This window comes from Salmo salar, chromosome ssa14 (genome assembly GCF_905237065.1).
Source record: "Salmo salar chromosome ssa14, Ssal_v3.1, whole genome shotgun sequence".
Classification (NCBI taxonomy): domain Eukaryota; kingdom Metazoa; phylum Chordata; class Actinopteri; order Salmoniformes; family Salmonidae; genus Salmo; species Salmo salar.
In genome coordinates, this window is record NC_059455.1 from 21,299,470 (window position 1) to 21,324,304 (window position 24,835).

At 40.0% G+C, this 24,835-nt stretch overlaps 2 gene segments (V, D, J or C); both read left to right on the top strand.

Annotated features, from left to right (window-relative positions):
* The first annotated feature begins 853 nt into the window (after positions 1 to 853).
* Positions 854 to 1,648, top strand: LOC123726672 (T cell receptor alpha variable 12-3-like). The segment is given in 2 exon segments: positions 854 to 1,007; positions 1,187 to 1,648. Coding segments are annotated over 2 exon segments (420 nt in total).
* Positions 1,649 to 21,961: 20,313 nt separating this feature from the next.
* LOC106569031 (T cell receptor alpha variable 12-3-like) lies at positions 21,962 to 22,715 on the top strand. The segment is given in 2 exon segments: positions 21,962 to 22,121; positions 22,236 to 22,715. Coding segments are annotated over 2 exon segments (417 nt in total).
* The last annotated feature ends 2,120 nt before the right edge of the window (positions 22,716 to 24,835 follow it).

The window sequence follows — 24,835 nt, forward strand, 5'->3', positions numbered from 1 at the left end:
TTTTGTGTAGAGCATACATTTTGAGACAATACCAATAGAGGGCAGTCATGAGCTGAAATGTCTCTATTCAGAACTACAGCAAAATCATGAAGATGACATTCAGCAGCAATCCAACCCAGAAAGAAAGCTGAACTCAAATACCCAAACACCTTTAGTGTAGAGCGGTGGAGTTACAAAGTCAATGAGTGCTTTGACATTACACTATGTAGTCAACAATATGTTTAAGGAGAGAATAATGATACACTCTTACTTGACAACGCATAAAGCCAGTCATTCATACCCCATGAAGATGTTTAATGCAATTCTGCTTTTTTCAATGTTCATTGGTAAGTGCATAGGTTTTGCAATGCATTTTTGGATTGCAGACATATGTCGATAAAGCATTTATGGTTCATGAATTGCAATATGATTTATTCAAAACATGTTTAACATTATTTATTTCAGGTAGCAGTTATGAGGAGGAAATAATATCAGCCACAACTGAAGAGTGTGTATTTGAGGGTGAAGGTGTTACTTTATCCTGCAACTACACTGGCTCCTACACTACTGATACTTTACTGTGGTACCAACAATACCCCAGATCAGAACCAGAATTCCTGCTCCTCATCACTGAAGGAGGGTTAAAGACACATAATGAATTGACCCATCCTCGACTGTCTGTTAAACTGAATGAAGATAAGACCCATGTGGATCTGGAGATCACCTCCACTGAAGTGACTGACTCTGCTCTGTACTACTGTGCTCTGAGGCCCATAGTGACAGGAAATCAAAAAACACTGTACAAAAACCTGACAACATACAGTATACTGTAGAAAGAAAGCCATAACATAAAACATTTCATGTTGGTGTCAAGAGGAGGGGCTGTATAATCAAAGACCCACATGTAGCTTATGGATGTTTTGTTCAGGAAGTAGCTAGTAGGCCGGTCTCTCAGTGCTGTCTGTCGGTTTCTCAAAGGTCTAGCAAGATGTTTTTCTTCTCATTTGTTCTCTTTTCAGGTTTTTTAGGTGAGTTATGGATTATATGGATTGAATGGATTGAAATGATATGGATTGAAATATTTTATTTTAATCTTACAGTGAATGAACAGCACAAAAACATTTGAATTGCACTTTAATAATTTGTAAATATCGGTTATAACTGCACAGTTGTACAGTTACAGAAGTTATTTGTCCAAATATTTTAGCAGGAAACAGTTTTGGGGATTCAATAAACCATGCGACTACCGAAGAACTTGTTCCGGAGGGAAGGAATGTCCATCTCTTCTGCAAATATGATGGCACTGTCAACAATCTGCTGTGGTACCGCCAATATCCCAGATCCAAACCAGAATTCCTCTTGTACATCACACCAGAGGGGTCTATATTTAAAGCTACTCCCCCACCTCCTCGTCTGACAGTTTCCATTGACAAAGTGGACAAACGTGTGGATCTGAAGATCTCTTCTGCTGAAGTGACAGACTCTTCTCTGTACTACTGTGCCATGAAAACCACAGTGACAGAAAACTCTGACACACTGTACAAAAACCTGTCAAGAACCATTGGAGGAAACAGACATCCTGTATGACATACATAACATACCTACTGAATGTTAAGGGGAGGAACTTATGGTAGAGGATGATCTGAACAACAGTATAGAAACATAAAAACAGGAGGAAACTTTCAGAGACTGCTTAGATCTTTCTGTCAGTTTTTCTCTGTTAGTTAGTTAATACAATAAAATGCAATACAATACAATTCATTGCCATTTGAATTCAATTCCATTTCAAATACATTTTCATGAACAATTGAATGTATCTATATTAAAACCATTCTCTATGCATGTGTCAGTTGTGAGGACCTCATGCTGTTACGCTGTCTTACAACTATTCCAGAACAGCTACTGCTGGAGATAAATTATATTGGTATCAGCAAGACTCAGCACAAAGACCAGAATTCTTCCTCTACATCTCAGGTTCAGAGTTTATAAAGAAAGCAGATCCTCTGAACACTCTAACATCTGTAAAACTGAATGAAGAGAAAAAAACATGGATCTGGAGATCTCTGCTGTCGTGACAGATTTTGCTCTGTACTAATGTTCTGTGAGGCCTACAGTGACAAGAAACCTACACACACTGTACAAAAACCTCAGCAGAGATCACATCAGCAGGGATGTATCCAGTTTTTCCAACTGGTGTCTAACCCTTACTTTTAGCCATCAAAACACCAGTAAATGCTGTTAATGTCTCCTGTAAATAAAGTTTATGACTCAACTCCTTCACCTGTCCTTAAATTGATTTGAGCATTTACAGATTGTGTCAATTTGATGTGTATTCCTATTCTGCTAGTCAGACCTTTTAACCACATCATATACATCAGTGGAGGCTGCTGAGGTTAGGAAGGCTCATAATAATGGCTGGAATGGAGTGAGTAGAATGATATCAAACATGGTTTCCGTGTGGTTGATACTTTTCCATTGACTCCATTCCAGCCATTACTATGAGCCGTCCTCCCCTCAGCAGCCTCCACTGATATACATACAATATGCATGGTTTACATGACATCATTGCTCTCAACATGGACCTACTCTGTGGTTTGGTCCTCTGGTTGTAAATCCATGTACTGCTCTCTTTAGAGGAGCATACCTGAAGCCAACTGACTGGTAACGGACAAGACAAACATCTAAGGATCTTACACTGTTTTGGTCTGGGTCACGAGATACGAAAAATAATTCAATTTCACATATCGTCATGTCCTAATATTTAATTGCTCGTGTGATGATTTAGTGTCCAATAAATGTGCACAACATACAATACAATTGACAATTAGTTATTTATGCAAAAATGGACAATAAAAATATAACTGACCTTGTCATTCGTAGAACTTCCTCAACATTTAAATATGGTAAGCAAGTTTAAGTAGCAAGTTAAAAAAATGTTTTTTTATCCATAAATAGCCTTTTCTGCAGCTTCTGGCTTATCTTCAGGTGAGGTACCTTCTTATCCTGCATGTGCTGCCCACTACACCTCCTGAAGGATGGGTTGATTAGGCCCAAGTTAGCCAGGTGGCTCGTCCACTGACTCTCACTCTTCAGCCACTACCACTGAGATGTTCTCTCTGCCTCCTGATCAGTTATATGACAGATCTTCTTTGTCTGTCCTCCTCCTATAGATTGTCCTCCACAGTTATGAAGTCCTGTGACAAGGTTGTGACAAGGTTTTTCTATGTATAATAATGATACAATAGTTCCATCTAGTGTTCAACATTCTGCCCAACAAGGTGAAACCTTGACATTGCTAGTATTTTCAAGGGTAAGTTACTAGTGAGAGTCAATAGGTGTCAGTGGAGTCTCATAGTTTGCTTCTATTCCTTTCAGCTAGAGATATCCGCATTTTCATGGGCTGCGTCTCAATCCACCGCATCAGCCTATGGTGGTCTTCTGCATCTGCAGTGGTTGGTGGCCGAGCTGCAGCGATGTTTGTCAGACCATGAGACATCCCGAAAATCGATCTTCTCACAAATATGTCTATAGCGTCTATAGCGTTTGGCTTAAAAAATGTATATGACCACTCTATGAAAAGATAAAACTCTCGCTGTCGATGTGCCAACTTGTAGCGTACCGTTTGGGCTACAAACTAATGTGACCCCACTGTGGAAAGGGTATACTCTGACGAACACGATGTAGAATTTAAGGGATTAAATATTTGTTTAAAAAAATTATATATATATATAAATATATATATATTTCCTGAGCTTTCTTTTTGCCGTTATTCAATGCATTTCTACAGGATTTGATATTAAAGGCCGAAATTTATCAAGTCATTTTGTTTAAAAAGAAATACACCTAAAGGGGTCATATAATTCCAAATCAACTAGCTTCATTATCCATGGTATTACACTTTGCAGGTTTCGGTGTGGTATCATTTCCCCCAACAATTCAACTGAACAATTGAATATACAAATAGCTCCTCCCCTACTACAGAGCCCCAGAATTATGAGACTTCTCAGCTACAGTGGATGGAACATAAAGTCTATAAGTCTATTCTTCCTCAATACATGAATCATAATGGCACATTGGCTTAGGAATACTTTACTTATCCTGGGTGCATGCTATTTTGGTACAGTATAGTGTTTTTCCTTCCTATTCTCTTTATCTGAATCTTAGCTAATTTTTTATTATACAATTATTGATTATTAAAAAAACTATTATTACTACTTTTTCAGATTGCAGAGGTGAAGAGGCTGTTGACCAGCAGAGTGGACATGTTACTGCCCTTGAAGGAGGACTGGTAACAATTAGCTGTAACTACACTACAAGTAGTGCATCTCCTGATCTCTTCTGGTACATCCAGTTAACTAGGAACTCTCCTCAGTATGTCCTGAGAAGAGATCGTTATTCAGAAGGGAGCAATAGTGATGAGTTCAAGAAGAGGTTTGATTCCAGGCTGAATTTCACATCTAGCTCTGTCCCCTTGACAATCCAGAGGTTGCATCTGTCTGACTCTGCTGTGTACTACTGTGCTCTGAAGCCCACTGTGACAACAGGATATACAGCTCCCTTACAAAAACTATTTGATAGTCTTATATAAGATTCTTAGAGAGCTTAGTGTAAGCTCTTCCTTAATGCTTCCTAAGGCAGAGTTAAGGAAGTGGTTTCACAAGCCTATGAGACAAGTTTTCTCTCTCCTTATACTCATCTCTCAGAATGCATGGAACCCTGGCTGAGGAACTTACTTATTCTTGCTGCATTTTGTTATGGTATGATAATATTATTTTCCTAATTCATTTACTGCCTTTGCTCCATTCCTTTATTTTATGAAACATATTTCTCAGTATAATATTATCAGTATTAATGTCATGTTTGTATTCCCTCAATCATATTACTCAATTATTTTCAGTAATTTTTCATGCCAATAAAGCTCTCTTCCAATTCTGGTCAAAATGTAGAAGTAAGAAACATTAAAATTCCATTACAATATCTCATGGATTAGAAAATAGACCATTGTTTAATTTTTAGAATTGGCCTAGTTGTGTTACTTAGAAGCATTTAGAAAAAGCAAAAATCAGTATTGTGTACAGAATAATGGAAATCCAGCATCAACCACAAGGAGGCCACATTACCAAGTAAGTGTTGCTTTCTACTCTAAAATGACTTGTTTACAGTATTTGAACATCCCCCTCTGTGCTGTGCTGCATGGTCTAGGCCTGTGCTGCCACTAAAACAGGAATCAAGCGAGCACACCAGTTTCTATATTGTAACATCAGTTTGTCTTGCTCTTTGTATCCTATGATAATTATGGGACATTGCCTTTGGACCTCTGTTCTTCTTGCTGCACTTATCTTTGGTAGGATCCGGCTCTTATGATATTTTGCTCAATACTCTGATGTTACTGGAACCCTGACATTTTGTAACCATGGGACTTTAGGATTCTATCAATTAGATGTGATGTGACTAACAAATGTTCCACAAAAATGTCAGATAGAAAAAGTCCCAAGGCATTTTGTTATGTTATTATAATGTTATTTTCATTATTTGTTTAGTCTTTGCTTCCAATCCTTTCTTTTATCAAACATATTTCTCAGTTCAACACTACAAGTATTAATTGCATGTGTTTTAATTCCCTCAATCATGTTGTTTCATTCTTTTCTCTCCTAATACACATGTGTATTACATTACTTTCCAGAATGCAGAGGAGAGGACTCAGTCCCTCAGTCACCAGGAGACGTGATCACTACTGTGGAGGACAGGTCACACTGGACTGTCAAGTCACCAGGAGATGTGATCACTACTGTGGAGGACAGGTCACACTGGACTGTCAATGTGATACTACGGATACAAATCCATAACTGTTGTGGAACAAACACGGAGCAAACGAGTACTCCAAGTATATGCTGTGTACTACTGTGCTCGGTGGACCACTGTGACAACAGGCTTTACAACCCCCTTACAAAACATACTGAGCTACACAATGACAATACACCTGTCTGGACAGTCTAAAACAGCATTTCTTAAAGTATGGGTCGCAACGTAAATGTATAATTATTTCATTAATTACTGGACTTGATTTGGCCAAGTGCAACTGCGCTCTCGGTTCAGTGCGCTCCCTGCTTAGCAGCGGTCTCTGCTCTGTTTGGCAGCTGTGCACAGTGTTGCCAACTCCTCAGTAAGGAAAGTAGCTATTGGCTGTCCTAAAAGTCGCTAGAAGTTGCTAAATGACATCATCACCTAATTTGCATAATTGGCCATGTGCATGTAATTGTGATGGACGCTGTAGGAGAGAGGAATAACGTCGTGGGAGAGACAAAAGTTAGTAAAAAAACACCCTAAATATGTTAAGAAATACAAATTAACTTTCTTCTGTCGATTCTTGTTTTTTTTGTCACAATTCCAACCCTCCTCCTTTATCCGGGCTTGGGACCGGCAAAAGTGACCCAAAAGAGACACTCTGGCGGAGTTACTTCGTTTTTATTATATTTTTTTTAAAAAAAAATTTTTTTTAGTTTTCTTACATTGGTTTGGTTTTTAACCTTATGGTCCACTTAGGAGCCTACAACCAGTCACAGTAAAACATGAACATTTTTAACCATAACATTTAAAAAAAAAAATTGTATACAATCTACATTAACAATCTAAATGGACCAAAAAGAGACAATAGAAAAAACTTTCAATGGCAATGTGAGAAAATTATGGTAGCTAGTCTGGCCCTAATTCAGATTAATTGTTGTTTTTTCCCAGAACCCCCTCCACACACACACAGGCTGTGCTGGCTCACAGAAAGAGTGGGTCATCGTCATTTTGGTCAAGGCTCTCTATGGCAGGTTCAGCAACTGAGGGAGCTGACTTAAATTAGTAAGCAGCTGATGTGCCAAAAAGCTGTAAAACATTATCAGGAAGCTGGTGCTCATAGCAAGCCTCACCGGACAGCTTCAGTCCATATCGAATGTACAGGATGGAGTTAAGGGTCTGCAAGGTCATCCAATTTCTAAGTTTGCTTTTTACCACACTCATCTGGCTGAATACTCTCGACTTCAGCATTTGAATGTGGCAAGGACAACACAGACACAACAGCCATGGCAAGTTCTTGAAACGGGTTGATATCAGCTGTGTCCCTGAACTTCCAAATCTCACTCCAGAAGCCCGGTGTGTTTTTTGTCTCATTCCATTTACTAACATGGATGGCACGCCATTGCTGGACAATCGTGTCTATCTCTGCAGGGGAGTAGCCCAGGAGTTTGGCTATTTTTTCTATTTCTCCAGGACTCTTATTGTGCTTTAGAGTTTCCTCCACATTGAAAACTGACATGTACTGCAATGCTTCGATGTTGTCCGGCAGTCTCACCCTCAACTCATTAGTAAGGGAGATGGTGAAGGCTACACACCGCTTTCGGACATTGTTTTCATCCTCAGGTGCAAGGTGGAGCTCAGCTGCCTTTGACTCAAAAAGATAACCAAGGTACGGTATGGGACTGATGTCTCCATCTGTTGGCCCTTTGAGTACATCAACATTTGCCAGTGGATTCAGCACCCTGCTGCTCACAGACTTGATCAGGCTAAACAAGCTGTCATGTAGCTTAAGAGGATCTACTTGCTCTCCCTCAAAGACTCGATGGCCAACTGTACCTCACCCAGCACTGACTTCAAAAAAGTCAGATACAATATGTTTTGAGGATCACTGTACATGGAGTATAAAACCTCAGCCATGTAGCAGTGTTCACTAGACTTGGTGAATACGAAATGTAGCCTAAGCTCCTCCCACTGGTCCAAAATGCGTGAAACCGCGGGTTCAATGGAGAGCCAACGTGTGGCATACACCTTGGTTATCTGTAAAGGTTTCTCCCCGCAGGTGATGGTCTCATATATGGCCTTGTAGGCCTCCCTGCGCTTTGGAAACACTGAAAACCAGTTATAAGTCTCTCGAACCAAGTACTCCACACTACGGGGGATGGTGTCATTGGAAGCATGACTTACAGCAAGCTGCAGAGAGTGGCACACAGTGAATAAGAACCAGATATTTGAGGCCATACTCCTCCTTCAGCACTTTATGGACCCCATTTTTAATCCCCATCGTAACAGAGGCATTGTCAGTCCCTATCCCCAGGAGTTACTCTTTTTTAAGACAACACTTCTCGAGGAAAGCCACAACAGCATGGGCTATAGATTTGGCATCTCCTCCCTCCAACTCAACAAGCCCCAGAAATGTTGATATAATTGTCTTCTTGCTGTCACAAAAGTACCTTATCACAACCCCCAGGTACTTACAAACACTTACATCCGTGGACTCATCGAGGAGGAGGCTGAAACGCCGGTCACCCACATCTGCGTCCAACTTTTTCAGAAAGGAAGGTGCTAGAACACAATTAATCATTTCTGTGCACTTTGTCTTGTGCATTTTGAAGTGGGTAGCAGCAGTGGAGTCTGAGAAAGTAGCTCTACATGCTTCTCCAATGTGATCACATGCCAGCATGGAACAGTGTTCAGCGATAGCTAATGCCATGGTGGCCTCAGTCTTTTTTGCAGAGTCCATTTTTTGAACCATAAATGGCAGCTTGTTTTGGGTGGAACTGTTATAAGGCTTTGCCTTTTGAGTATGTTTTTGAGTTGTCATGTGTTTTTTTTACATCACTAAGTTTGGCGTAGAAATCAGCCTTACAATACAGGCAGTATGCCCGTGTATCATCTCCAATAAACGGCTTCAACCATCCTTTGAATTCAGGGTTTGATACCCACTCCTTTCTGTATTTTTGAGTGTACAGTTTAGATTGAGACATGATGAGCTAGCCAGCTAGATGTTTAGCTTATGTCACAGAAATGCACACACACAGTGGACATTGTGAGTAAGTGACTGAGGCTGTGTGAGTCAAATGCAGTGATTTATTTTGGTGCAGTGGTTTATTTTAGACAAAGAACATTTTACTTTTACATCCCGCCCTGAATGTAAGCCAGGGCGGGATCAGCCAGCGGCGGCTTCCCGCATGCGTGATTCATTTGCAGTCTGGACGAGGAGGGGTGAACATCTCCTGCTCTGACTGCAGCTGGGAGGGACTGCTGCATGAGGACTGGGCTGCCTGTGAGTGCTCTGGGACGGGGATGAGGCCCACGGCAGCACCTGCTGCTCGTTGAGAAGAGTAAGAACGATACGTGCTTTCACGTCAGAGTCTCCAAAGTCTCCAATCAGACCAGAAAAAGTCACAAGATTTGTTGCTAGTCGATTCTTTGAAAATGTTTCGCTAGAGTGGTCTGTATACTCTCTAAATATAGCGACAAAGTCGCTAAGTTGGCAACACTGAGCCTGTGCAAGTAGGAGAGGTAGTGGGAGATGCCTGTGTGCTTTGCAGTTTAACGGCTCTTTTTCTGCAGTTTTCTTGAAGATCACTCCGCAACCCACACGCTGCAGCACTGTCGTTCAGGCCACTGACTTGTTATTCCCGCTCGCCATCAATCACCGCTGTCATGAAATGGACTCATGCTAGCCAAAAGTTCTGACTGTGCTCAATTGTCATGAAACACAAATACAATGATGACTTTTTGTCTCTTTCATACAAACTTTGAGAAATAACGAGGAGCGCCAACAATGTGTTTTGTGTGGGGAAGTGCTTAGTAATGAGTCTATCAAAATGAACAAATTAATAAAATGACACGTCCTGACCAAACATCCAGGCACAACATGACAGTAAACCCAGGGAGTTCTTTCAGAACTGGGCAGAATGCTTCAGGAAACAGTGCTTCGAATGTGGAAAAGTAAGTCAACTAGCAAAGCGTTGTTGTCATTTTATAACAGTTGATGATAAGCAGAAATAAGGGAGTACTATCTCTCATAGTAGTAGATGTGAGTTTCTCTTTCAAACAATCCCCTGGCCTTGTAATGTTACATAGCTAATAGCTAACGTTAGCCAAAGCAAGCTAACTAGCTACTGACAGTGCAACCCTAAGAAACAGTATCGATGAAAATTAAAAATTATCAGGCCTACTGTACATTTTACTGTATAAATTATTGTTGAAAACAAGTCTAGGTTGGAACTGTTGCTGTTAAAATACAAGTAATCATTTGTATTCTGAACTGGAATAAACAGATTGAAGCAAGATGCTTTTAGAGGCAAACACTCACAGTTCTGGGTTGCTCATCTGCAGCAGGAAGTGGTCTCCTACCTTACTGAGAAAGCAGTAGATGTTCTGATCCAGTTTGGCACCACATACCTATGCAAGTGAGGGTTCTCAAGTACAGAAACAATGTTGATGCTGAGCATTGCACTGTCAAAAACTGAGCCCAGAATAGACATGCTTGTAGAAACCTTCAACCAGCCACACACCTCTCATTAGGACTGTGTGTATGTGTGTGTTTTCTGGTCTACATCTGTGTGATGTGATCAATCAGTTTATTCCAGTACAGAATAAAAAATATGTATTTTAACAGCAACAGTTCCAACCTAGACTTTCTATCAACAATAATTGATACAGTAAGATATACAGTAGGCCTGCTAATGTTTAACCTATACTGTTACTTAGGGTTGCACGATCAAAAAGCCTGTGTGTATGTGTTGTTAAACATCTGTGTTATGTGATCAATCCATTTATTCCAGTTCAGATTGAAATTATTTATTGTATTTTAACAGCAACAGTTCCAACCTAGACAGGTATGTAAGAGTATTTTTAATGGGGAAAAATAAACATGAAAATATATTTATGGGTATTACATGGTTAGTTTTTGTCTATATTGCATTTTTTTTAGGCATAAGGGCAATGAAATGTACCGATATTTACGTATAGTTGCATTGGGTCCCAGGAAAACACAGAATTCTAATTTGGGTCCCAGGCTGAAAAGGTTTAAGAACCCCTGGTCTACAACGCCACTTTGAAATGACACAGTAACATTCTCACTACCACCCTGTACCACCAAGACTAGTGGTAGCAAATTATGATAATCAAAGTGATGATGATGAGGATGAAAATGATTATGATGTTGATGATTATGCAATAAGTCATTTTTGATGCCAATAAAGCTATCTATTCCAATTCAGCTCTAATTGTAGATGTAAGAGACATTAAAATGCCATTACAATATCTCATGGATTAGAACACATATAGCTAGTAGAGTCTAACTAAATTAATTCAGCAGAAAAAATGTATACTCAGTATTGTGTACAGAGTAATGAAAAGCCAACATCAACCACAAGGGGGCCACATTACCAAGTAAGTGTTGCTTTCTACTCTAAAATGACTTGTTTACAGTATTTGAACATCCCCTCTGTGCTGTGCTGCATGGTCTAGGTCTATGTTGCTACAAGGACAGGAATCAAGAGAGCACACCAGTTTCTATATTGTAACATCAGTTTGTCTTGCTCTGTGTATCCTATGATAAGTATGGGACATTGGCTGTGGACCTCTGTTGTTCTTGCTGCACTTATCTGTGGTAGGAAATGGCTCTCGTGATCTTTTTCTCAATACCCTGATGTTACTGGAATCCTGACATTTTTCACAAAGTTATTCTTCTTTGTTTCCAGAGTGCAGAGGAGCAGACGGTGTAACTCAGTCAAAGAGAGAAGTGACTGCTTATGAAGGAGAAGACGTGTCTCTCAACTGTGAATATAACACCAGTTTATCAGCTCCATCTCTCTTCTGGTACATTCAATCCATAAATGATTACCCTGAATATGTTTTGCGGAAGGATGTCATTGGACCAGGGGGTATTGATGATAGATTCAAGGGGAGATTTGATGCCGATCTCAATTCCATCACTAAATCAGTCCCCTTGACGATCCAGAGGGTGCAGCTGTCTGACTCTGCTGTGTACTACTGTGCTCTGAGGCCCACTGTGACAACAGGATATACCACCCCTTTACAAAAACACTGTGTCTGCACTTGGGTCTGTACAGTACTTTGTGTTTTTTTTTAAGTCAATGGGAGGTGTTATATAATTGAGGCAGAGGAAAGGAAATGCCTTTTATAGCTGACAGTGAGAAACCAGGGGAGTCATTCTGTCATAACTACAGTATACTTGTGTTCACTCTTTTCACTGTATTAAATAATACCAGTGACCAAATGTTATATTTGGAAATACAATGAAAGTCATGTATATGACTAAACATTCTAAACATTCTCTCATAGAAATATAATTGATTCTATCTTTACAGTGATTTAGTAAACCAAACCTTCGTCACCACCACCGCACTTCGATAAGAGAAAGCATTGAATGGTTTTATGTCAAAGTGAAGAGCTACAAAGGATCCTGTTCAAACTGTACATATGATGACAGGAGACATATTTCAGTTAACTAGGTGGACCAACATACAGTAGATGAATGATGTAACTTGGTTTGATCTGGATGTTCTCTACATTTTGTACAGGTGAACCTTACAACATTTTGTAAGTGAGCCTGTATTGTTGATGCTAGTTACTTTTTTAAATTCCTGTCAATTGTTTTAGTTTCTATATTCTCTTTACGGGACAGATTGCTGGGGATCACATTAGTCCTGTAAAGCATGAAGTCATAGGTACAGAGGGAAAACCTGTGACTCTGAGCTGCTCATATGATATAGGCTGGAAATGTATTGACCTTTAATGGTACAGGCATTACCATAACCAGGATCTTCAGTTTCTACTGTATAATGGTGCCAGATCAGAAAGTGGTAGTGAACATAATTCTGATAAGAGATATACATCCACAACGTCTCAGACATCAACTGAATTGGTGATAAGTCTAACCCTGGCAGACAGCACTCTACTACTGTTCTCTCAGAGAATATACCCAGTGATACAATGTGTAAAAAAAAACGTTGTTCTAAAACCTGCAGACCAAAAATTCTTTGATGAAGCGGGGATCAAATTTGAACATCAAACCACAATTTCATAACATAATGGCAGAGGTTGAGATCAGAGAATTATGATGTGCTTTGTGCAGTCACCAGGTGGTCTAGTGTTTCTCTGTCTTCATATTCAATGAACTGTGAGAAATATGTATTCTCACTCTTCAATCAGTTCTCTTCAAATCCATCATTTTTTAAGTGGTTGGAAAAGCACTTGGGAATATGACGAAGTGCAAAAATAGTTACTCCTCACAATTCACACTGTCTGGTGGTGTAGAAGAAAAGTCCACCTGAAGGAGGCAACCTAACAAAGCACACACACCCCTGAATCAGAGGATGCCATACAGACAGACACCTCCCCATGATCTACTACTGCATGTAATACAGAACAACATGAAGCATCAACAGTAGGACAGAGGGTGTCAAAGCTCTGTGATAGAGAGATCAGCATTGTTCTGCTCCTTACCTTTTCCACTTCAAACTGACTGACTAGTCATGAGAAATTGGCTGATCCTGCATGTTCTGGCTGCATGCTGCTTTGGTATAACATCACTCTGTTCATCTGTCTCTTTCTGTGCACTTGTTCATTTTATTTATATACATTATTATTATATGTTGTGAAGATATATTTCTCTTTCTTTTCAGGGTGCAGAGCAGAAGAGAATGTAATACAGCCAACAGAAGATGTAATGGTCGTAGAAGGACAACCAACAACACTCACTTGTCTATTTGATACAACTGATCTGTCACCATATCTCTTCTGGTACAAACAACAAGCAAATGGCAACCCTATGTTTATGCTGAGAGAGGATACATTTGGAGCTGGGGAAACCGCTACTGAGTTCAAGGAGAGATTTCATGCCCGTCTGAATGTCACAGCAAAGTCAGTCCCCTTGACAATCCAGAAGGTGCAGCTGTCTGACTCTGCTGTGTACTACTGTGCTCTGAGGCCCACAGTGACAACAGTATATTCAGCCCCCTTACAAAAACTATATGTTTCATGTGTCCATACAAACATACAGTACCACTTAAAAGTTGGGACAAAAGCACAATATACATTTCAATATACTTTATGTACAGAAGTAGACCTGAATTATTTACTCTGTAGGCTACACAAGTGTTTGTACATTCATTTTAAAAGAATCTATGTATGTTTTCACAACATATCAAAAAATAAGTTTATCATGCTCACTTCATGGAACATATATGTAATTGAAAATTGCTTTAGACTACTTTTCATTTTATGTGAGCTAGACGTAAGCTTTTCACTTTGGCTAATGTACTGCAAAGAGTGCTTATATCAAATACCGATGAGGTAATATTGACCAATACATTTCTTTACAATCTTTCCTGTCTCTGAACAGACTCCTCCTTCATGTCTGTCAGTTGATGGTGATATACAGGCTGAGTGTCACGGTTGTGTGGAGAGACGGACCAAGGCGCAGCGTGCTCTGAGTTCCACATATTTTATTTAGTGAAACTTACAAAACAAAAGGAAACAAACAACTAACCGTAACATCAGCGGTGCAACATGCACTAACTCAAAACAAGATCCCACAAAACACAGTGGGGAAATGGCTGCCTAAATATGATCCCCAATCAGAGACAATGATAAACAGCTGCCTCTGATTGGGAACCATACCAGGCCAACATAGAAATAAAACACCTAGATAGAAACACCCCCCCAGTCACACTCCGACCTAACCAAAATAGAGAATAAAAAGGCTCTCTATGGTCAGGGCGTGACACTGAGATGGACATGGAAGAGAGAGAGAGGATCTCTACCTCTTACTGTAACTCACAGTCACTCTCAGTGTGTTCTGTATAACCATGGTACTCTGTCTGATCAATCATAAAATGTAACAAATGAAAAAGTGACAGAAACTCATTCGGTTATCTGAATATGTTGCAGATTTATACTGTAGATTCTGGATATAAATAGGAAAACAAAATACACTATGACTGAATGAATAAGCAACACACACACACACACACACACTGAAAATGAACAATGAAACATTAAAACAAATTGGAATGGAAAAGTGACAAACTCCTTAAGGATATCTGATTGTGTTGCTTATTTCTACTTTATATTCTAGATTTAAATAGAAATACCAAATAAACTGAATGAATGAATGCCTCATGTTGAATAAATGAATATCTTGCATCAAGCAACTCTGTTGTCCTAAAATCAAGAAAATACATAGAGATAAATAACAGAGTTTTATCTCATATCCAATAGAGGGAGACTAAGGTAATCATATTTCAATGCAGCCTGGCATTTTGAGGATGTGACAGTGGAATCAAGCAGCAGCAAGAAGCCTGCTGTTACTTCTGCTCATCTGACAACACTCTGTATTTTGGGGTGGGGCTTCAAAGGTTTGAGAAGAGATGGTCCATTCAGAACTAGAAGGAGGAGGATGTTACTTTAGTATACACAAATCTTGCTGTGCTGTGTGTTATCAGTTTAAATTCCAGTTTCAGCCACAATGTCAATCCCCACATTTATTTTGCTTTTAGTACTTACATGTAAGTCATCTACTTGTCACATCCTGACCAGTAAAGGGGTCTTTTATCATTGTAGTATGGTCAGGGCGTGGCAGGGGGTGTTTGTTTTGTGTGTTTTGGGGTTTTTGGTCTAGGGGATTTTGGTTCTAGTTTTCATTTTCTATGTTTGTTTTCCAGCTTTGGCCGAGTGTGGTTTCCATTTAGAGGCAGGTGTCTTTCGTTGTCTCTGATTGGAAGCCATACTTAGGCAGCCTGTTTTCCTTTGGGTTTTGTGGGTGGTTGTTTTCCGTTTTGTGTAAGTACCTGTTTTTGTTCCGGTTTTGTTATTTTTTGTAAAAGTGTTATCTCTTTAAAATTAAAAGAAGATGAGCACTATACCCGCTGCGCCTTGGTCTGTCCTTTACGACGCCCCTGATACTACTATAATCAGTACATTCTTGCAGCTGACAGTAATGGTCAGACCATTGAGCCAATCAGAGAGGAGGTGTATGCTCCAGTAGGTAGGAATATTACACTTTCATGCACCTACTCATCTGCAGTCTCTCTTCAATGGTATCTCCAGGACCCTGGATCACCTCCTCAGTATATCCTGCTTATCCTGCATGGTGTTGGGTCTCCATCACGGGCTCCAGGTCTGGATCCTCCACTGTCAGTCAAACTAAATGATGAGAAGAACCGTGTGGATCTGGAGATCTCCTCTGCTAAAGAGAAAGACTCTGCTATGTACTACTGTGCACTGAAGCCCACAGAGAAAGGAAACCTACAAACGCTGTACAAAAACCTAACCTGGCACATTCTATACATACATGACATGACCTACAGGAGATGGTACATCTCAAGGTTTTTCTTTTTGACAGGAAACCTGGTGGGTGTGTTTAAAAACCTACGAAAAGAGGAGGAGCAACATTGTATATGCCTACTTATCATTTCAAAGTCATAGCAGTGTTTTGGATTTGCTGTTTTCTAAATAACTAGTTTATGTCTGATCTGTAACATAGACCATAATGCTACTCTATTATATTCTACTGATTTCAGCCCTTGTTGGTGAAACTTTAGAGGATGATATTACTCCAACAGTTCTGAGGAGTATTATTTAGAGGGTAGCAGAGTTAAGATCTCCTGTAATAATACAGTAAAGGATAATAATCTCCAGTGGTACAGACAGTACCCTGGATCAGCACCCCAATTCCTCCTCTGCACTACAGTCACCTCAAAGCCCTCTGTAATAAGAGCTAACGCTGATGACCCTTGACTGTCTGTTAATCTGAATAAATAGAGAACCAGTGTGGATCTGGAGAACATCTGATTGAGAGGAGAAAGTTATCAACAGGCACATGAATGAATTTGTCCAAAACACTAAGGCCTAGATTCAATCAGATCAAGCACTTGCAGTGTCGGAGATGTAACTGCATTAGAGCTGTCAAATAGGTGAGCAGCTGCTGTTGATCATTGTCACAAAGCCTAACCTGGTCGGAGAGCATTTCATGCTATTCTGTATGTAAATTCAAGACACTCCATTTAGTCTGAAATGTTACGTTTCATATGGTATGTATTCATTTGTGGATGTCCATCATCCATTTTAAATTATAGGTTATGAATTACAATTCTAACCCTAACACTGTATTTGGCAGTAGGTGGAGCATCAACATTTTCTCCAATTGACAAGACTGAAACATTGCTTCAGAGAGAAATATTCAATGCTGCCTGTGTTGTTTGACGGCGCTAACGCAATTCTACCTCTGACACTGTCAAAACAACAGCTATGTGGATTTTGGCTAAAATGGATCTGATTGAATAGAGTCCTAAACCCTTCTGTTCTAGCCAGAACCCTAGCCCTAATACTAACCTGAGCTTCATGTCCACAACCCGGATTAACCCTAACCTTAACCTTAACGCTAACCCTATCTTCATGTCCACAACCCGGATAAACCTTAACCTTAACCCTAAAGCTAACCCTAAGCCTTGCTTCATATCCACATCCCGGATCAACCCTAGCCATAACACTAGCTATAGCCATAACTCAAGCTTCATGTTCATATTCCGGATCAACCCAAGCCATAACCCCAGCCATAGCCATAACCCGGACACCCTAACCCTAGTTTCATGTTCACAACCTGGATTAACTTCTTCGGCATACTGGTTATTGTTCGGAAGTTCGGATGACTGACGTGCCCAAAGTAAACTGCCTGTTACTCAGGCCCTGAAGCTAGGATATGCATATAATTGGTAGCATTGGATAGAAAACACCCTGAAGTTTCCAAAACTGTTAAGATAATGTCTGTGAGTATAACAGAATTGATATGGCAGGCGAAAACCTGAGGAGAATCCATCCGGAATTTCTTTTTTTGAGGTCTGTGGTGGTTAATTTCTGTATTACCAAATGAGGAGAGAGAGAAACTTCACATACCAGTCAGAGTTATACTTAAACTACATCATTAATAATAAGAGCTTTGTAATAGCACTGACTTTCAATGATGCACCATTTCGAATGAACCATTGAAAGTGACAACACAAAAGTACAAAGATCTGTTATAGCCAAGATACACCCCTCTCAACCTACATGACGAACAACAGATACATAGACATAGTCACAAGGTTAAGATTTGTATGAAAGGTATCTATAATACATAACAGACAGTTACTGCTGTGTCAACAGTTTTCATTGTATAGACCAGTGTCTGGTCCTCCTACTGCAAACTAGAACCGTCTCTCCCTGGTACGGTATAGAACAGAACCATTAGCTCATGTTCTCTTTAATGCTCTTTAGGCTTTACTACCCAAAGACATTGTAAATCTCCTCTGTCAGTGTTATCTCATAGAGGTCCTCCTCAGTAGAACACACACAAAATAGTTAACAGAACACTATTCTGTTGAATAAAACAACCATTATAATGCAATAAAAGCATTATAACATAATCTTGCAATTTCCACGACAGGTCACAGGCAATTTCAATGCTAGCCTATGGGATATACAAACAGAAAGGACACAGATTGCAGTTCCTATGGCTTCCACTAGATGTCAACAGTTTCTAGAAAGGGTTTCAGGCTTGCTTTTTGAAAAATTAGCAAGTAGTTGTAGTTTTTCCAAGGTGTCTCTCATTACAAAAGTAGTCTTGTTGGCGAGTGAATGAGGTGCGCGCTCTTTGTCATTTATCTTCCCTATTGAACATACTATTCTCCGTCTCAAATATTATTGTTTATTTAGACATTAGAGTACCTGAGGATTAATTAGAAACATCGTTTGACTTGTTTGGACGAACTTTACCGGTAACTTTTTGGATTTGTTTGTATGCACGTTGAACGATTGGATTACTGAATCAAGCGCACCAACTAAACGTACATTTTTGGGATATAAAGAAGGACTTTATCGAACAAAACAACCATTTGTTGTGTAGCTGGGACCCTTGGGATTGCACACAGAGGAAGATCTTCAAAGGTAAGTGATTTATTTTATAGCTATTTGTGATTTTTGTGATTACAAACATCTGCTATTTTGTTAGACCACAGCGCCATCAAGTGGAGTCTCTAGTGCATAAATCATTTGTAAACTGCTATCCCAATATTCTAAATCAGCACCACAGTTACTGGTTGTGGAGTATGTGGATATTACACCAGGGTTCACTCTAAATCATGACAAAAAATCAAAATGTATGGATCTGGAGATCACCTCTGCTGATGTGACATACTCTGCTCTGTACTACTGTGCAATGGAGCCCACAGACAGTCTGACACAAAGATGTGGGATGAAGGCTTTTTGTTTGGAATGATCTTCATCCTAGTCAACAATGACACAATATTCTACTATTCTTAGTGAAGGTTTATTTGCAGATGGTATATATAGTATAGCATGGTATGGTATTATCTATTGAAAAAACAAACAAACAACAACAACTGCAAAAACAATACATTTTCAGATATAAATGAAGTCTAAAATAATCTGAGGAGGCCAATAGGAACTGAAAACCCTTAACCACCAACCACAGAAGAAGAGTTACATATCCAGTTATCAGAGGAGGGGCCTCATAGTCAAACACTGGTATAGGCTGGGTATACCTGCAACCATGAGGATGTCTCTGTAGAGGAACTACTCAGCTCTCTCCCTGTATTATCTCTCAGTTGGTTTATCTAGTCTGTGTCAGGATGTCACTCATATTACTGTTTCTCCTCTCTGCATTTGTAGGTGAGTGCTGAATTCTCAGCTTAAACCAAATAACATTTTGAAAACAGCGACATTGCTTTTTTCAGTTAATGATTGCATTAAACACTAAGTCGCATTTTACTGGAAAGTTTCAATTCTTTCTCTTGTCATACTTTATGGACACCTAATCCATGTCTTTTGGATTCTCTTTAGGAATAAACATTAACACAATGACAATACTTATGTTGTTGCAGCTGATAGTATGGAGCAGGAAACAATAACTCCAGTGAAGCCTGAAGTCAATGCTCTCCAAGGAACAGACATCACTCTCTCCTGCAACTACAAGGGCAACGTTAATAATCTACAATGGTACCGTCAATACCCCGGATCCAGACCAGAATGTCTTCTTTGGATCCTACCAACCAACAAGTATGTACAGAATACATCCATTACGACTCCACGACACACTGGTAGACTGAATGAAGAGAAGACCCGTGTTGACTTGATGATCTCCTCTGTGAATTGGAAGACTCTGCTCTGTACCACTGCGCCTTGCAGTCCACAGTGACAGGAAACCCAGACACACTGTACAAAAACCTGTCAAGACCCTTGGGGATGAACAGTGCATTGGTAGAGACATTGTGTTCTGCTCAATCAGTTATATTTAAAGTACATTAATATATAAAAAATTCTCCTACATCTCTACATCAATTGTAAATTAAGAAAGAAAACACATTTAATATAAATATTATTCAGGAAATAATCCTTTATATTGTCTTCATCTTCCTGGTGTGACATAAATAAATACAGAATCAAGAACATTTGTTGTTTTCTTTCCTTAGAGTAGTGGTTCCCAAACTTTTCCACTCGGTGTCCCCATTCTGACATTGTGGAGCCCCCACGCGCGCATCAATTTCTATGGGTACAAACACTGTTCATAACACAAACTGTTCACACCCCTTTTGTTGGGGTGCGAAGAACATTTTGCAATTTTAAATAATATTTTCAAATGTTTATTCGTGGGATATTTGAGTGACAAAAAAATGAACAATGTCTGTGGGATAAAAAAAACGAAGGTATGCAATGAATAACATGACAAGAGAAAGTTTAAAGACAGACTGAGTTCCTTAAAACTCTGCGCCTCCCCTGCCGACCCCACAGTTTGGGAACCACTGCCTTAGAGGATTATGGGCAGTAATAGTCTTATTATGCGCCATTGTTTTTGGTGAACAGGATACATTTTGAGAGAATATCAATAGAGGGCAGTCATGAGCTGAAATGTCTCTATTCAGAACTACAGCAAAACCATGCAGACAACATTTTGCAGCAATCCAACACAGAAAGAAAGCTGAACTCAAATACCCAACCACCTTTAGTGTAGAGCGGTGGAGTTACAAAGTCAATGAGTGCTTTGACATTACAGTATGTAGTCTACAATATGTTTTAGGAGAGAATAGTGATACACTCTTACCTGACAGCGCATAAAGCCAGTCATTCAGACCCCATGAAGATGTTTAATGCAATTCTTATTTTTTCAAGGTTCATTGGTAAGTGAACAGGTTTTGCACCGCAGTTTTGGATTGCGGACATACGTCGATTTATTTATTTTTTAATGTAACTAGGCAAGTCAATTACAAATCAATTCTTATTTACAATGACAGCCTACCCGGGCCAAACCCTAACAACGCCAGGCCAATTATGCACCACCCTATGGGACTCCCAATCACAGCGAGTTGTGATACAGCCTGGAATCAAACCAGGGTCTGTAGTGACACCTCTAGCACTGAAATGCAGTGTCTTAGACCGCTGCGCCACTCGGGAGCCCCAGACAGACTTTGCTCTGTACTACTGTTCTCTGAGGCCCACAGTGACAGGAAACCCAGACACACTGTTGAAAAACTGATCCTGACAATATAAACACAGAGAACCTGAATCTGAGACCCCTAGAACCCTTAGAAACTGAGCCTGAATAGCTCTCATCTTCCATTCATTATGTTCCCTTCTTTTAATATGAACGTTATTACCAGACTTTATATTTGGAAAGAAAGTAAATATGTCATGAACATCAGAATATTTTCATGTGACTAAACATTATCTCATTTAAATGTATCTGAATTGATTCCATCTTTACAGTGATTTAGTAAACCAAACCTTCATCATCACCAACATACTTAATTAAGAGCCACCATTGAATGGGTTTTATGTTATAGGGAGGAGATACAAATGATCCTGTTCAAACTGTACATATGATTACAGGAGACATATTTTGTGAATTAGTTTGTACAGCATATACAGTAGAAGAATATTAATTGAATATGTGTACGTTTTCAAACATTTATTTTCAAATAAGTTAATCATACTCACTTCATAAATAATTTACGTCATTGTCAGTATTTACCATATTATTTCAGCTAGAGGTAGGTGTTTCACTTTGTCTCTAATGTACTGCAAAGAGTGAGAATATAATACTGACAAGGTAATATTGACCAATACATTTCCATTCAATCTTACCTCTTGCTGAACAAGCTCCTCCTTTATGTCTGTCAGTTGATGGTGATATACAGGCTGAGATGGACATGGAAGAGAGAGAGAGGATCTCTACCTCTTACTGTAACTCACAGTCACTCTCAGTGTGTTCTGTATAACCATGGTACTCTGTCTAATCATCTGGTTGGTTCTTGTTGTATTCTGCTTCGGTATGATGAAACCTTTTCTCTCATTGGTTTATCTTATCTTTTACTAATTTTAACTATGGTTTTATGATTTCTAATATCTTTCAAATTATCACTCAGTCTTTCTTTTTCCCCCAGATTGTACAGGAGACAATGTGAAACAGCAACCAGGAGTTGTGATTGTTACAGAAGGAGGACTGGTAACACTGAGTTGTCAATATAACACCAGTGCTAATAATGCATATCTATATTGGTACAAACAAGAAGCAAATGACTTCCCTAAACATATGCTGAGCCGTTATTCATTTGGATCTGGAGACAACGCTGCAGGGTTCAAGGAGAGATTTGATGCCCGTCTCGATGCAGACTCAAAATCTGTCCCCATGACGATCCAGAGGGTGCAGCTGTCTGACTCTGCTGTGTACTACTGTGCCCTGCAGCCCACTGTGAGAGGAAACCTGTGCACACTGTACAAAAACCTGGAGAAAAAAACTGACATCCCCTAGACATCCCCTCATTTTTTATTTCATCATTACTTTGTGTAGACAAAAAACACACACTGAAAATGAACAATGAACGATTTTCAATGAACAATAAAACACAAATGTTAAAAATGTTGAATGGAAGAGTGACAAAACTCAATCTATCTGAATGTGTTGCTTATTTATACTTTAGATTGTAGATTTAAATAGGACATCGAAAAACTGTGAATGAATGAATGCCTCATGTTGAATAAATGAATATCTTGAAGATCTTGCATAAAGCAACTCTCTTACCCTAAAATCAAGAAAATAAATGGAAATAAATAAGACAGTTTTATCCAATATCCAATAGAGGGCGACTAAGGTTATCATATTTCAGTTCAGCCCTGCATTTTGAGGATGTGACAGAGGTATCAAGCAGCAGCAAGAAGTCTGTTGTTACTTCTGCTCATCTGACAACTCTGTATTTTGGGGTGGGGCTTCAAAGGTTTGAGAAGAGACGGTCCATTCAAAACTAGAAAAAAGAGGGGTTGGGGGGGAGGAGTGGCGGGACACAATGAAAATAGTCCAGGTAGCCATTTGATTACCTGTTAAGGAGTCTTATGGCTTGGGGGTAAAAGCTGTTGAGAAGCCTTTTGGTTCTAGACTTGGCGCTCTGGTACCGCTTGCCATGCGGTAGCAGAGAGAACAGGCAATGACTGGGGTGGCTGGGGTCTGACAATTTTTAGGGACCTCTTCTGACACCGTCTGGTGTAGAGGTCCTGGATGGCAGGCAGCTTAGCCTCAGTGATGGGCCATACGCACTACCCTCTGTAGTGCCTTGCGGTCGGAGGACAAGCAGTTGCCGTACCAGGCAGTGACGCAACCAGTCAGGATGCTCTCGATGTTGCAGCTGTAGAACCTTTTGAGGATCTGAGGACCTATGCCAAATCGTTTCAGTCACCTGAGGGGGAATAGGCTTTGTCGTGCCCTCTTCACAACTGTTTTTGATGTGTTTGGACCATGATAGTGTTAGGTTCTTATTTTTCAGAGTAAATAACCCACAGACACTAGAGAAGCTTTAACCAAGTTTAATTCTTCCCAAAGGTTCTGTACAGCTTTAATCAGACAACCCAACATTTGTCCCATCCAGATATTTATATCCTATTTATCTCCAATCCTTACAGCTTATGTCCAACAGGAAGAAGGTAACCAGATACTAAACCCTGATTACTCCCTTAAGGGGAACTGACCTCACCCCTCATTTGCTGACCTCAACCCCTCCTTCACCTAATCCACAGATATCCATCTGTCTCCCCTATATCAACACGTCGCTCTCCTCTCCTCCAACAAACACATTCCAAAGCCTTCTGGCTTTCTACAGAGAACCTTTAACTTTCTCATTTGATTCTATGCTTCTTCTCTATCATTTATTTAATATCTCCATGTTCAAAATGTTGAACCCAACAATAGTTTGTTGGGGATGTGGACACCAAGGAACTTGAAGCTCTCAACCTGATCCACTACAGCCCCGTTGATGAGAATGGGGTCGTGCTCGGTCCTCCTTTTCCTGTAGTCCACAATCATCTCCTTTGTCTTGATTACGTTGAGATAGGTTGTTGTTCTTGCACCACCGGACCAGATCTCTGACCTCCTCCCTATAGGCTGTCTCATCGTTGTTGGTGATCAGGCCTACCACTGTTGTGTCGTCTGCAAACTTGATGGTGTTGGAGTCGTGTCTGGCCATGCTGTCATGGGTGAACAGGGAGTACAGGAGGGGACTGAGCACACACCCCTAAGGAGCCCCCGTGTTGAGGATCAGTGTGGCGGATGTGTTGTTACCTACCCTTACCACCTGGTGGCGGCCCGTCAGGAAGTCCAGGATCCAGTTGCAGAGGGAGGTGTTTAGTCCCAGGGTCCTTACCTTAGTGATGAGCTTTGAGGGCACTATGGTGTTGAACGCTGAGCTTTAGTCAATGAATAACATTCTCACAAAGGTGTACCTTTTGTCCAGGTGTGAAAGGGCAGTGTGGAGTGCAATAGAGATTGCATGATCTGTGGATCTGTTGGTGCGGTATGCAAACTAGAGTGGGTCTACGGGTTCTGGGATAATGGTGTTGATGTGAGCCATAACCAGCCTTTCAAAGCATTTCATGGCTACAGACGTGAGTGCTAAGGGTCAGTAGTCATTTAGGCAGAAGGGAGCAATAGTGATTAGTTCAAGAAGAGGTTTGATTCCAGGCTGAATTTCACATCTAGCTCTGTCCACTTGCTGAT